The following is a 14,870-nucleotide window of genomic DNA, read 5'->3' on the forward strand; positions in this document are numbered from 1 at the left end:
TGGGTCAATTCACTAGCTTCTCTTGGGCGTGATGCCAGTTGTTGGGAAGGCTGTCAGAGAGAGCAGGCCAGCCAGGAGATCCATTAGTCTAGACTGCCATAATCAGGCAGGGAGAGGGGTATAGAGGACAGAGCTGGACCCCTCGGGTCAGAAGGAGATGTATGCCAGGCAACTGAACTCTAACACCCTACTTCAGGCTCATAATTAAAGCTACAGGTTAAAGATGCAGTCGTGTTTCAACACTTGGCAGCCAGCCCACATACTTGTGAGTATAGGGACAGGAAATGGAGAGGTTCAATTAGTGCACACTTTAGATGGAGCTGTTGATGCATGGGAGGCCCTCAAAGGGCACACATACATTTAAACATTACATATGACTAAAAGTTGAGTTAATTTATTGTGTGGTCAATATAAACTGAGAAAAAAAGTTTTAAAGGGTAAATGCACTGTATTAATTTACACACATAATTTTATAATATATGCATTATGCTGGTCAATGATAGAAAAGTGCTTCAGTTCTATAATGTTGTGTCATATTTAAAATATATTAGAACTATAACTTGAATGAACTGATTTTATCAGCACTATTACAAATGCTGAAATACTTCTCCCTCTTGTGGCACATATTGGTAACTACACACAGAAACAATAAAATAAAATATTAATGTTTTAAATATGAAATAGAAACATGAAATAATGAATAAGATATATGATATGAGATCAGACTGGATCTACCCCAAACCACAAATTGGTCCCCGTAAATTAATATAAATAAATGGATTTTTATTTATACATATTGTGTAGTATTGTCTATACATGATTATACAATTTTTAAAAAATAATATTTTTTAATTTTTATTTATTTTTTTCTGGACATTATTTCAAATATTTAGGATCTATTATTTTACTCTTACAAAGCTATATTCAATAGGTGTTTTTTAATTCTTGAAATGCACATTATTTTATTCATTTCTGTACAACACACTGACTCCTAAATTAGTTTAAACAGTTATAAATAATGGACTTATCAGAAATAAAAACATAAAATAAATCACTGTCATGCTATAATGTGACATAAATCAATGGTTTTTATGGAGTAAATGGTAATGTATTTTGCTACTGTATATTCCTGTATTTAATTAACGCAGCATTATTTTAATGATACGTACCTATGTGTGAGCTTTATGCAGCAAATCCCCCAAAGAGACATGTGGCCCCCTCTAATTCTGATGACAATCCTATTAAATTGTCCAGTGGGGCTTTGCAGGTGGATGGGTTAGACCTCCAATGGTTTTGTAATGGTTTGTCTCACATTGACAGATGGTGCACTAAAGCTAAATGCATGCTGGGAAACAGCACTCTCATCTTATTGGCTTTTTAAGACGACCGGTAAAACCCAACCTGTATGTTTTCAAGTGCAAAAGACATAGGCAACATGTGCCATGTCTTATAGGCCACAGAAATTATAGAAAACAAGAAAAGGAGAAAAAACAAATAGCTAATATTGTTGATGCATGCTTTGATGAACACTGAGATTATATTTTTGGGATTCAATTGACTGATTGAGCTTTATTTGAGAAGAATTGGGAGGTTTTGTGATCTTCAGTGACCTTCGATTGATGCCTCTGCTGAAAGAGATCTTACAGGAGGTTTGGACAGAAGACAGGTGAGCAGTGCCTTACAACAAATATTGTAATAAATGCATCTGCTTTGCTAATAATGCTGATTTATCTCTTAGCCTTCCAAACAATGACTCCAAAAGGTCAGTACAGGTGAGTTATACATCAAGTTTACAGTGTGTTTGTGTAAATTTGTGCATGTCTCAATCTGTTTCCATTCTCCTGATTTAATGTGGGTCGAAATGTCTGAGGACACACTTTTTTCCCCCATTTAAATTCCCAATGAATAGCATTCTTGGATAAATAAAAGTTATTAAATAAATATCTCAGCTTTGTATAGTTCAGTCATGAAACTCTAGATGGCGTAGGCTTACGGGTTGTTAACGTAACTGATGATATTCAGAGAGTTAAACAACTTGGCTCAATCTGATTGGTTCATGCTGCATATGCAGCTAATGAGTTTACTGCCTTGCATTTATATGGCTGGCTAGCATTCACTTGAGATTCCTGCAGCGCTCTTTCAGAGTTTCTCTGAAACCCTCCACCTTCCCCAGCTCCACCTGTATAGATCTGCTACGGGTTATTGTATATGCTATTTGTGCAGCAGCAGTATGTCTTAAATACTCACAGCACCGTATCGCCATATGCATTGGCAGGAGCAAGTTCCTGTACTTGCTTGCAGCAGCAGCAATAATCTACAACTACAGCAATAACCAACAGCAGCAGAAGCGTAGCAGATCTATTCCGCCAAGACCAAATACATTAACACTGTCATATCCATCACCATGCTAAAATCTTCAGAGAGTTGTCATGATTGAAATCAAATTTTCAGCTCTTCCATTGAGCTGATGCAGTTTGAGTGTTGCTGTTGCTAAGATCTTATGAAATTCTAATTTTCATTAATAATCTGTATAATTTCAGAAAAAAAGGTACAAAACTAACTGGTTTGATACCCTTAATGGTGTAACTTTACTAATATGTATATGAAGCACCATTTGGGGGTCAGTAAGGTACCTTTTAACATTTGTACCTAACACTCTCAGAAAAAAGGTACAAAAGCTGCGTCTATGACAGTACCTACCATGGAGGTACTGATATGTACACTTTAGCTACTAAAATGTAACTTTGAGGTACTAATATGCACCCTTTAGGATTAAATAAGGTACTCTCGAAAGAGTATTACACTGCTGACAGCTTTTTTTTTATCTGAGAGCGTGACGAAGGAAACTCATTTGTGTTTATAGTGTTAGTAAATGGTACGTTCCTCTTGAGTTGTTTTGGTTGCTCCTGAGGCAGATGGGCTTTATAATCCTATTATCAAGTTCTCTGGACTAAACTAGCCTTCATAATCAGCCACACTGATGCCCTCAGCACACTCTCATATAAAGACACATGACAGCTTCATCTGCTCTCTTGTCTGGACTTTTACTGTTGAACCGATGTCATCTCAATAACCATGTCTTCAGAGAAGGTACATCTTAGCTGTCGTGTCTTAGAGCTGAAAACAGCTTCTAGCTTCTAAACGCAGTAAATCAATATAATACTGGATGTTTTAGGCAGTAAATGTTTTATCATTTACTTTATGTTATTTTGCGGGACATAACATGCAGTAGGTTGTGATAGTTCTCAAGAGCCTGATAACCAGTTTATCTGCCAATATGTATATGTTAAGATGGCAGGGAACAATCCACCTTAAAGACACATTCTGCCTCAATGCCTCAAGATATTATCCATGACTCTATATTTAATTTGAATTTGACAATATTTCATGCCAACTTTAGTGTCAGGAATGCTGTATACATCACTGGATTCAATCTGTTTTGAAAAACCCATTATTCTTTATGAATAAATTACCTAGAAGCTTCTCATAGGCAGTACATGTAGGCACTGGATTAAAAAAACCAAGGGAGCATTAGCATTTGAGATAGGTATAGCTCATAGTCTAGGCATTGTGTAATATCTTGATTGACTGAATTGACTCTTTGATCATCGAGTTGATTGCATTTACCTGTCAGCAGGATTTAGAAAGGCTTTAGAAAAGGAAAGCACTGCTTTTTGTAATATTGTTCAAGATGGTTCCTGGTACTATTGGTTAAAATGCCAGGTTAAAATTAAAGTAATAAATTCACATTTTTAAGAATTTAATAAATAATTTAATATTTAATTAATAAAATAATCTACAATTATTTCTCAATGTCAAACATTTTTTAGAAAAAAATTATAAAAAAAAAAATTATAAATTATTTTTGGCATTGAAAGTAATTAAGAACAGGCTTTCGAACAGGGTTTCCATGTTTAATGTTTGTTTTTCAAAAACAGGAAATTTTTTTTTTGCATCTGTTTCCTTTTCCCTGTATATCCTGTTACATTTTTAACCATAAAGGGAGGAGAAAAGGAGAAAGAATATGTTAGACAAGGGTTGATTAAAGCCACTGGAGCATGGCACTGAAACGCACTGACCCAAAAGAGGTTTTCCTTGAGGACACATGGCTGAAATTATGAAAAGTGCTTAAACATTAACTCTAATTAAAAATTAGCCAGTCAATATTTCTCAGCCAGCCAAGCAGATGCTTTTGGATGCTTGTCATACAGAATTTCACTTGAATCTACTGTGGCTAGCGGTCTATGAAGGGGTTTTCCATAACGCTAAACAAGTAAAATCCCCATGGCGGCAGTAATCAAGGATCCCACTGTCTTTGCTCTTTGTTAAAGTGAAGTCTATAAATACTCATTTAAGATCGGAACTAATCAGATTATATGCTCCCCACTCCATGCAGTACGGAAGCAGGCTGTGACGTGCGGCCTACATTGTATAAGAATTAGACTTTCTCCATATCCTTAACCTAGTCTGGCCTCCTTCTGCGTTATGATCAGCTAAGGACCAGCTTAAACCAGCTCAAACCAGCATCCATGCTTCAAAACCTACCTTTTTTTTAACAGGGCAACGACTCCCAAACGCTTCGCACAACGATTACATTTTCTAAACCCCTCCTTTGCGTGATGCTAATCTGCGGTGATTGTTCAATTTCATTTAAAGCAGTGTTTGTGAGCTTTTACCGCTACAAAAGCGGCACCTAGTGGCAAAGAATGAATTTGCATTTTCATTCAGACCAACGAGCAAATCAAGTTTTCCCAGGTGCGCAACAAGTGGGCGGGCAATACGCTAATGTTTCATGTTGACGTCAACGTGAAACGGCTTGGGATTCGTTTTAAAAACGACTTGTTTAAATGATTCAGATTCGACTCTTTCTTTTGAGAGACAATAACTTTATACAAGGTGCACTTTCAGATTCAAAACTTTGCAGGATGTTTTCATTCACTTGGAGCTGTGTTTAAAGGTGATTTTCAAAAATCCATAAAAGGGGCTCTTTAAATCATGCACTTTTCTAATTTATTCTGTACATCATTTTGCTTGCTTTCATTGATGTGTGGCAATGGGTAAGTTCAAAACCTCTGCTTAACTTTACACAACAATCACAAACCATCTACAAAGAAAACCTTGAAATGTGAATGCCATTCTTTGTCTTCATTTACAGTGTAGAAGACAAAAAAGAAGAAGCCGGAGGCAGATTCTGGAAAGGCCAGCGGAGCTGAAGCCAAACCTAAAAAGAGCAAAGCTAAAAAGAGTGAAGAGTTGTCAGGCGAAGAGGACAGTACGCCCTCAAAGAGTGAGTCTGATGCATCTCAAACCTGCAATTAACAACTGTTGGGATTCATCTTACACTCTTAAAAATAAAGGTGCTTCAGGATGCCATAGAAGAACCTTTTTATCTAAATGGTTCCATAAAGAACCTTTAATATCTGAAGAACCTTTCAGTTTCACAAAAGGTTCTTTGTGGCGAAAGAAGGTTCTTCAGATGTTAAAAAGTAAGAAAGAGATGGTTCTTTAAATAACCTTTGACTGAATGGCTCTTTGGGGAACCAACAATGGTTCTTCTATGGCATCGCTGTGCAGAACCTTTTAAGCACCTTTATTTTTAAGATTGTATAAGATTTGGATTATTTGGATGCTACTTATGAAATGAAATAAACAATGGTTACATAGACACTGAATTTCCACATGTTCAAGTGTGTGCTCAGAGTCATACAGTGGCTACACATAAATGTGTGAACATCACTGCATTAGATTACAAAAATGAAACCATAACAGAAGAAGTTTGTCAGATTTGGATGTTAGTTCACAGTTAATGTGATGAACTACACCTGTGGTTACTCAGCTAGGACATGTTGATCAGTCATTGATCATCAGTCAGTTGTCAAATAGTCAAAGTGCTCTGATATTCAGTCATGTCTAGTGCTTAGAGTCAGAACACGTTTTGGGGTCAGTGTCATACTGGAATGCTCCATGATTGTTAAAACAAATGTTACTTTTTTATTTCTCAAGCAGAGAGCAAAGTAGTAAAGAAGAAGAAAACCGAGAAGGACAAAGAAGAGGCAGCAGAGAAGAACACAAAAAAGAAGCCCAAGAGTACTCCTAAGAAGAAGAAAGGTATATGTGATTTTTAATAATCAACTGGGACAAATAAATATTTTACTAAACATGAAGTTCCATGCATTCATTTTCAAATCAGCGGTGCTATAGAGTTGCAGCGATGCTGTACCAGCATCTTGGGTCATACACAGGGAAAGAAGCGGCATATTTTCCCTTAATAATGCATGAAATATTTTTATCTGGATATTTAATAGAAGATACTGTATAGTGTCTCACACACTCAGTCATTTTAAACACTGCTCGAACTTGCATCATTATGAATTATTAGCAACGTTCAGGTCAATCAATCTTCCTCAGGCCTACTATAAGTGTATAGTGACATTTAGAAATGCCAACTGGGACTTGGTTTGTTGTGCTTTGGGAATTGATTGGAACATGTAAATTGATTCGCTGTATAACAAGCAATTGGAAGGAGTTGAAAGGAGGTGAACCATAAATGTAGTTTCAAATTATGTCTAAAAACCTGTAGAAATCTGTCTGATTGCATTCTCAATTATTGTATTGGGAGTTGCCTTCTTTTTTATTTTATTTTACATTTTGCACCAAAATTGCAATGCAATGAGTCTGGACAACACTGATTGGCTAAAGGCACCACAAGGACACAAACAGTCACAAACCTTTCACTAGCAGCTATCCTAGGCATGTAGTACAGGGGGAAATGATCAGTTTCATGCTGCAACATTACCTTCTGCAACCGACATCTCCCATACAATAATGACATATTGCCAATGTTTCTTGCAAGAAAAAAAAATTGCCAGCCAAGGCTTTTACAATCAGATGGTGTAGTTACGATATCCACCAGCAGGGGCTAATGAAGCTATGATAACCAACCATGAACTCTTGGTGACTTAAAGGAATACCCCCCCCCCCCCCCCCCCCACGTTGTTATCATTTACTCACCCTCATGTCATTCCAAACCTGTATGAGTTTCTTTCTTATGTTGAACATAAAATAAGATATTTTGAAGAACGCTGGTAATCGAACAGTTTTTGGCCCCCATTGACTTCCATAGTAGGGGAAAAATAGATTTTCATTTTGGGTTGAACTATTCCTTTAAGTGAAAGAGGGAAGTCATTTAAGAGGAAGATTTTTAATAAAAAATGTAACTCTCCCCTTGAATAGGCTTGCATAGAATCTGTATTATTGACTAGTTTTAGGATCTATTTCATCGCCTTAATCATTGATATAATTCGTCCTTCAACCCTGATGTCTTTTTAATCAGATTCCGATGATGAAGATGATGAGGATAATGAAGAGGAGACCTCACAGAAGAAAACTAAAAAGAAAACCACCAAAGAGAGCTCCCCTGCTGGCACCAAAGAAAAGAAATCAAAGGCCAAAGGTCAGCTGAGCGTATTCACACTTGAATGCATGTTAATGAGCGAGGCCAAGGTTCATTTTGAGCTTTGCTCCATTAGTTTCAACAGGCAAGTAGCATTTATGTTATTGTAAGAGTCACTTTGAACATTGCTGGGGGATTGGGAGTGTATTTTTAGTTCCTGCAAACAGAAATCCGGAAGCTTTTATTTTTTTAGTTTGTTTTTCCCTCTCTGAGCCAATCACTTGAGGTATCGAGTCAGAGGAAACTGTTAGACAATGGCTTCAGTGTGTGTAACTCTTAATGTCGTTATGTACACATGCATGGGGGTTTGCTGCTCAGGAAGAGGATTAGCGCTAGATCTTGTGAGCTAAGTAGATTAACCAGAACAATATGCGAGATCTGTTTTAAAGATCACCACTTCGCTTTATCTATGAGCTGAAGTGGGGGACTTTCAAGTGAATTTGACTCTTGTTTTTAGTTACGCTTTTAGGGATTAATTTGCTCATCTTGTAAAGCTTGGCCTCATTTTTCCTGTTGTTAAAAGACAGATGGTGAGCTCCTCAGGGGGTGTCTGATCAAGCCACTCGGATAAGTGGAGAAACGACTTCAACAATTGGAAAACAAAGTCCAGCTGCTAACTAATGCATTTTATTAGACGTTCAGCAAAGACCTAGATGAATAAAAACCTTCACAGACGACTACTGAGGGGTGTGCGTTCAGGTTTTATTTAACATTTGAGCAAGTTTAATGTACGATGAGCATGTTTCAAAATTTTAACAAGGATTGTGGGTGGAGGAAAGACTGAGATATTAGAACTAATGGCTCACTGAGACCAAGCTGTTTTGACATGCAAGCTGAAACTCTCTGGTTGATCTCTATGTATTAAACCATTAGCAGCATAATTTCCATATTGAAAGACACTGCTCTTCAGCTGGTAGCTCTGCTGATTATCTGGAGCTGGCGCACCTGAATAACCCCAGGGAGTTCTGGGAACCGGTCCTAACTTGACTATCAGTTAAATACCTTATTGTGAAGCTTCAGTGACTCTTACATCAACTCTAGGTTTTGTTGTAGGCCGCGTGGAAAATACTGAGTTATCTAATCTAATTTTTAATCCAACAAATTATCTCTGTAGAGAGTAAAGTTGAATCAGAAAGCAGAGGAAAGACAACCAAGGCCAAAAAGGAGCCAGCTTCTATGTTTCAGATAAATGGAGACAAACCAGATTTTATCGCAAAAAAGAAAGGTAATTTCACTTTTATTAAAACATTGTACATTAATCATGTATTGCTAGACAACCATTGTGAATCTCATAAAGCCTGCCAAGAACATGCCTGGGTCATATTTTACCTCAAAATCAAAATAATAAAAAAAAAATAAAAAAAAATCATGAAATATTAAGAAAATTTGCAGTCTAATTACGACTTCTCATTTTTGTAAAGTGAAATATTTATATATTATTTACATTTTGAAGTTTTTATACATAATGGTAGTATTTTAATTCATGGTGATTTAATAAAAAAAACACTGTCTGGAAAAATAATTCATTATGAAAAATAGTTATTAATGCAACACACATTTGTGTGTGTGTACTTGTTTATGCTACATTGTGGGGACCAAATGTCCCCACAAGGATAGTAAAACCTGAAATTGTTGACATTGTGGGTCCCCACGAGGGTAAACAATTATTAAAAATATTAAATTATGTTTATCTGAAAGTGTAACAGTGCAAACAGGTTTTCTGTAAGGGGTAGGTTTAGGATTAGGGGACAGAAAATATTGTTTGGTCAGTATAAAAGTAATAGAAGTCTATGGAAAGTCCCCACAATGCACAGAAACACACACATCTACAAGCGTTTTACTTTTTTTAAATTTTGGATTGAAATATGACCTGAACATTTCTGGGGATGTTTCATTAAATAATTAATAATTCAATTAAAAAAGTGAAGTAGTGTAATATAATGCATGCTTGGTCACAGTGTTTTGAAGAATATTTATTATTAATAGTGTAATTGCTAATTTTTTGGACTGAATCTTCTCAGCATCTGCTCCAGTCACCAAGTCTGACAGCAATGAGAGTGAGCCAGAGACTAAACCCAGCAAGGGCAAAAAGAAATCCTCTGCCAACTCCACTTCCATGTTTCAGGCTGGAGGAGACAAAGACAAGAAAAAAGACAAGAGTAATAAGGACAAGGAGAAGAACAACAAGAAAAAGAGTAAGTGAAGGATTAAGTGTAAACGTCCTCTTCGCACGGAAAACTTCAACTGTTTGTTTGTAACATTTGGACAAAAGCTCAACAACTGTAAGCACATGTGATTCCCCACAGCCAGGAACCGCACAACTCTTGCTTCATATTTTATTTATTGTTCTATACAAACTAGACTAATAACATAAACACGTTATCTTCTGGATGCAGTAACATTATCCATGCTACTTCATATTGTCATATTCAATTTCTGACAGAAATGTAATGGTGAAATGTATTTGTAGACAAAGATTAATGGAGTATGTTTTACAAGAAAATACTATTTCTGTTTTTCTGCTTCAAAATCTCCTGTTTAATTCAATGCGTTACTTGTAATTTTGAAAATTACTAGCAATTTCTGAGTGAAAACCAACTTTTTCAGCTCTAGTACAAAGTACATTATGCACTTTTATTTTAAATTTTCAAGAAAAACTCCCTATAATAACATTTCTTGTAACTACAACAAACAAAAAACAAAATAACTTTCATTTTGTTAAGATGCTCATATTACAATATAATAACGTCTTGTTGAACATGTAGACGCTGCTAAATCTGATGAAAGCGATGATGAGGATGCAGAAGTGCCCAGAAAGAAGAAAGGCAAAGGCAGAAAAAGTAAAAAGGTAAGACTACTGTAAACCAAAGCAATGTCATCCTGAGGGAAAGAATGTACAATCTGCATAATCTGAACTGTGTTATCTCTCTCGTGACAGGAGGAGGAGAGGCCTCCATCGCCAGAGATTGAGTTTGATGACCTTGAGGAGTTTGTTCTTCAGCCGGCACCTCAGGGAACCACCATCAAGTGTAAAGTGACACGAGACAAGCGCGGCATGGACAGAGGCTTCTACCCCACCTATTACCTTCATTTAGACAATGACAAGAAGGTGACTTGCTCTCACTTTTTTGGTTCAGACATTTCTACAAGGTTTTCTAGTGAATAAGAGGGCAGTTGAAATGCATGGCTCTCGTGAATCGCCAACACCAATTTGAGATCCTCTTCCACCCCATCCTGCAGGTTTTCCTATTGGCTGGTCGAAAAAGAAAAAAGAGTGCAACGTCAAATTATTTGATATCCATAGATGCCACTGACCTGTCACGGGGCGGAGAAAATTTTATCGGAAAGTTGAGGTAACTTGCATGATACAAAACTTACCAAACTAGTATGCGTTATTGCTGAGCTATTGCACATTCTTCTTTTTGTGGTTTGCCATCTCTTCAGGTCCAATCTCATGGGTACCAAGTTCACAGTGTTTGATAATGGTCTCAACCCTGACCGTGCCCTCAGGGACATGTCTAATGCCCGGCAAGAGCTAGCTGCTATCATTTACGTGAGTGCTCACTTCTATTCACAAAAGTCATCCTGGAGGTTAGAAAATCTGTCATTTTTAAAGTATACACTGGTGTTCTGTCCAGGAGACAAATGTGTTGGGGTTTAAAGGGCCCAGAAAAATGACTGTCGTCATCCCAGGCATGGATGACGACAACGAGCGAGTGCTGATATGTCCACGAATGGTGAGTTCAGTTACTAACGCACTGCTATATCTGACTGTGATATGCAGCAACAAAGTCAAGCAAGTAAATTAACAACATAGGCTTAATGGAAAACGTGCTCAAAAATCCAAAAAAGTACTTATACATACAACTCAATGCAGTTTACGGCTGAAGTGAACATTAGTGGCAGTAAAACGGCAACAACTTTTATTCCTTTTCACATAATTCATAATTACAGGGGCAAATTATCGATTAATATAGACTCATGGTCCTTGCATAACACTGTGTTATGACCTCAGAACACTTTTACAATGGCACATGATTTGTACAGTGGGGGAAAAGATTATTTGATCCCCTGCTGATTTTGTATGTTTGCCCACAGACAAAGAAATTATCAGCCTATAATTTTAACATTTAAACTGAATGTCTATTTGAACAGTGAGAGACAGAATAACAACAAAATAAATCCAGAAAAACACATTTCAAAAAAGTTATAAATTTATTTGCATTTTAATGCGTGAAATAAGTATTTGATCTCCTATCAGTCAGCAAGATTTCTGGCTAATAACAGTCTTTAATGACTCCAAACAAGGCAGGCCAAGACAAGGCAAGGCAAGGCTGACACAGACAGGAACACCAGGGAGTAATGAGTAGACCAGATAAAATCAAACTGAACAGACAGGACTATAAATACACAGGAAAATCATAGATAATGAGACAAACACAGCTGGACAGAATTAACTAATAATCACATTAAACAAGGACAGGAAACAAACCAAATATGGACACAAGAGGCGGGAACACATGACACACACGACAGAGGACTGGCAGCTGCTTTAGCAAATGCATTTTTATTTCACATTTGCCTCATGTTTGTTTTAGGGTCGGGTTTAGTGTATGTGGTATGTTATTTTCAAACATGTTAGAGGATTCAACTTTCTAAGCCACTCATCAGACATTTCACTCTAAATGTGTCACAAATCATTTTTTTTCAATGAGCCTTGGCTGAAAATTTTCAGTGGTGACTAAATGATTTTATTTGACACATATTACTTAAGGCAATATTTATTTTTATTTTGAACAGGGATATGGCTGTCTCAATACCTAGCACAATTTTTTTTATGTAGCATCATTTTACTGCCTACCCTTTTAGACATTTTTACGGACCATAAAAACAATGTGTTTTTTGCATTGAAGAAATGTGAGATGTGGCCGTGGAATGAAAAAGCAACTTTAACTTCTACATTTAACTACTTTTAATGCAAGTGCTATGTTTTTAGAATGATGTGACATTCGCGAGATGCTGCAAAAGATGCAAGCACAATGATAAGACATGCATATTTGCATAGAAAAACAATTTAAGTGTATTGACATGCAAAACTTAACATTCTATGTTGACGGCCCTTAACCATCAACTATTATGTCCCAAAAATGATAGCTAGTTGGGCAGTTCTACTAACTTAGAAACTCAGTTACACGACCTCACTACAACGACCAATTATTCATGCACAACAAATCTGTTATTTTACCTTTAAGGACAACGACAATATACTTATGCGCTACCAAAACAGGCAAATGGACAACCTGATTGAACTCCACAACAAAACTCCAGTTTGGAATGATGACACCGCTTCCTATGTCCTCAACTTCTCTGGTCGGGTCACACAGGCCTCTGTCAAGAACTTCCAGATCGTCCACAGCAAAGACAGTGAGTGATACTGGTGATATTGACAATTATTTACCTCTTCAACTGGGATTGCACAAAAATATTTCAACTTTGCAATAGGACAAAATGTTACAAATATGAAATTGGAATTTTGTAGCATATGTTGTGTTGATAATTCAACTATAATTCAGGAATTGTGCTCAGTTGTTACAATAGCCTGAATATAAAAGCTATCCTGAATGTAAACGCTCTCTTTTTCAGATAGCTACATTGTGATGCAGTTTGGAAGGGTGGCAGACGACATGTTCACTCTGGACTATAATTACCCCATGTGTGCAGTGCAAGCCTTTGCTATCGCTCTGTCCAGCTTTGATGGCAAACTGGCCTGCGAATGAACACAAGGCACAAAATTCTTCGACTAAGAATCAAATCTTTGCAATCAACACACAATAACTTCATCATCAGGAAGGATGATTAAGTAGGATTAAGTGTTATTTGAAAATGTGGGACATTTTTATGATTTCCACTGTGCCTGAATGTGACTGGGATGCACTTAACCTGGATACAGAACAGAAACTGACACCAGAGCCAGGCGTTGCATGTACATGTCTATGTCTGAATGTATGTAATGAATGCAGGCTACATAAAATGACTGGAAGTGATTGAAAAATAGTTTGATTACATTTTGTGTTGTACTGAGATTTATGGGGGGTTTTTTATAATAAAAGTAAGTGATCAGTGCAATGTATGTTTTTCTCTCAACCATATGAGGTGCAAAACAAAAAATATACATGTGTGCATATAAAAATACATTTTTAAATATTAAGAATATGCATACTGAAATGATAGTATCATATTTACTATTTCTGTCTAATGTGCATGCCTTTTACATATTCTTCTATTGAAACAAAGCGTTTTTTTTTTTTCTTTCTTTTCATTTATATTTAATTACTTCCTGCCCATGCATCCCATGCATTACGGAAATCAAGGATATGCTTCTCTATAAACTCTAAAAACTTTATCTTTTCTTTTTTTATGAAAGATGAATTTTCTATTTTTATGCATGAAAGATGCATAAAAAAATGCATGAATACGAGAAAGATTCTATTACACTTCGTGACGCATATCTGTCAAACATATATTTTGCCTACTTTTGGAGAATTGTCAGAGATCTCTGAAATAATGAATCAAATACTAAATGAAAATAAATACTGAATGTACTATTGTTTCATTGTATTTATTCCTTCTATTTTATTTTTTGAGACACCGAGACAAGCTGGAGGGGAAATGTGGAGCTGCAAACTACAATTAAAATTGTCCACGCACTTTTAATTAATTAATAAATTGAGTACTTTATGATGAACTACACAAGTTGTCCTTAGGATGGTGCTGCTTCAACAAGGCCTTGTGGACACCAGACTACTGTGAATTCACAAACTTACAAGGGCCTTGTTCTGGCATGTCTGAATGTGTTCAGTCCTCAACACGTCCTCTCCAGTATCAATTCTGTAATATAAAGAGAACATGTACACTTTTCTACACGTTCATTCTTCAGCAGTGACCAAATACACGAGTCTGACACTCTAATTCCCTTCTTTTTGAAAGCATTTCAAAGCTGCTCTGTTAAAAATAGAAAGAAACAAACAAATATTTAACAGTACATATTACCTGTCAGAGATCATAATATGTCCTGAGATTTGACATTCATCTCTGTGGCAGTCATAGGCTTGTAAACACAGCAACCATGAATTTTAACAATTTTAACGCGCAGCCTCTTAAACAGGGCTGTCCAAACTCGGTCCTGGAGGGCCGGTGTCCTGCAGAGTTTAGCTCCAGCTTGCCTCAACACATCTGTATGGAAGTTTCTAGTATGCCTAGTAAGAGCTTGATTAGCTGCTTCAGGTGTGTTGGATTAGGGTTGGAGCTAAATTCTGCAGGACACCGGCCCTCCAGGACCGAGTTTGGACAGCCCTGCTCTTAAAGGTGAGAAAACTCTTTGTCGACATCAACCAATGGCGTGAGCCTGGGGCGGGGC

At 36.8% G+C, this 14,870-nt stretch overlaps 1 protein-coding gene across 1 annotated transcript; it reads left to right on the forward strand.

The window, feature by feature from the left end:
* The first annotated feature begins 2,960 nt into the window (after positions 1–2,960).
* Positions 2,961–14,060, forward strand: LOC306859475 (tubby-related protein 3-like). Its single transcript, XM_079400514.1, has 13 exons — positions 2,961–3,090; positions 5,161–5,287; positions 6,007–6,108; positions 7,334–7,453; positions 8,568–8,678; positions 9,475–9,648; positions 10,219–10,301; positions 10,392–10,562; positions 10,694–10,806; positions 10,898–11,006; positions 11,092–11,190; positions 12,706–12,877; positions 13,097–14,060. Exons 1-13 carry the CDS (start codon positions 3,076–3,078, stop codon positions 13,228–13,230), a joined length of 1,530 nt encoding a protein of 509 aa, XP_079256640.1. The 5' UTR covers positions 2,961–3,075; the 3' UTR covers positions 13,231–14,060.
* Positions 14,061–14,870: the final 810 nt, after the last annotated feature.

Source organism: Barbus barbus (genome assembly GCF_936440315.1).
Source record: "Barbus barbus genome assembly, chromosome: 40".
Taxonomy (NCBI): Eukaryota; Metazoa; Chordata; class Actinopteri; order Cypriniformes; family Cyprinidae; genus Barbus; species Barbus barbus.

Coding starts and splice junctions, on each gene's coding strand:
- LOC306859475 (XM_079400514.1), top strand. Junction 10,807..10,897: donor AATTTTATCGGAAAGTTGAG/GTAACTTGCATG, acceptor CCATCTCTTCAG/GTCCAATCTCATGGGTACCA. Junction 12,878..13,096: donor GATCGTCCACAGCAAAGACA/GTGAGTGATACT, acceptor TCTCTTTTTCAG/ATAGCTACATTGTGATGCAG.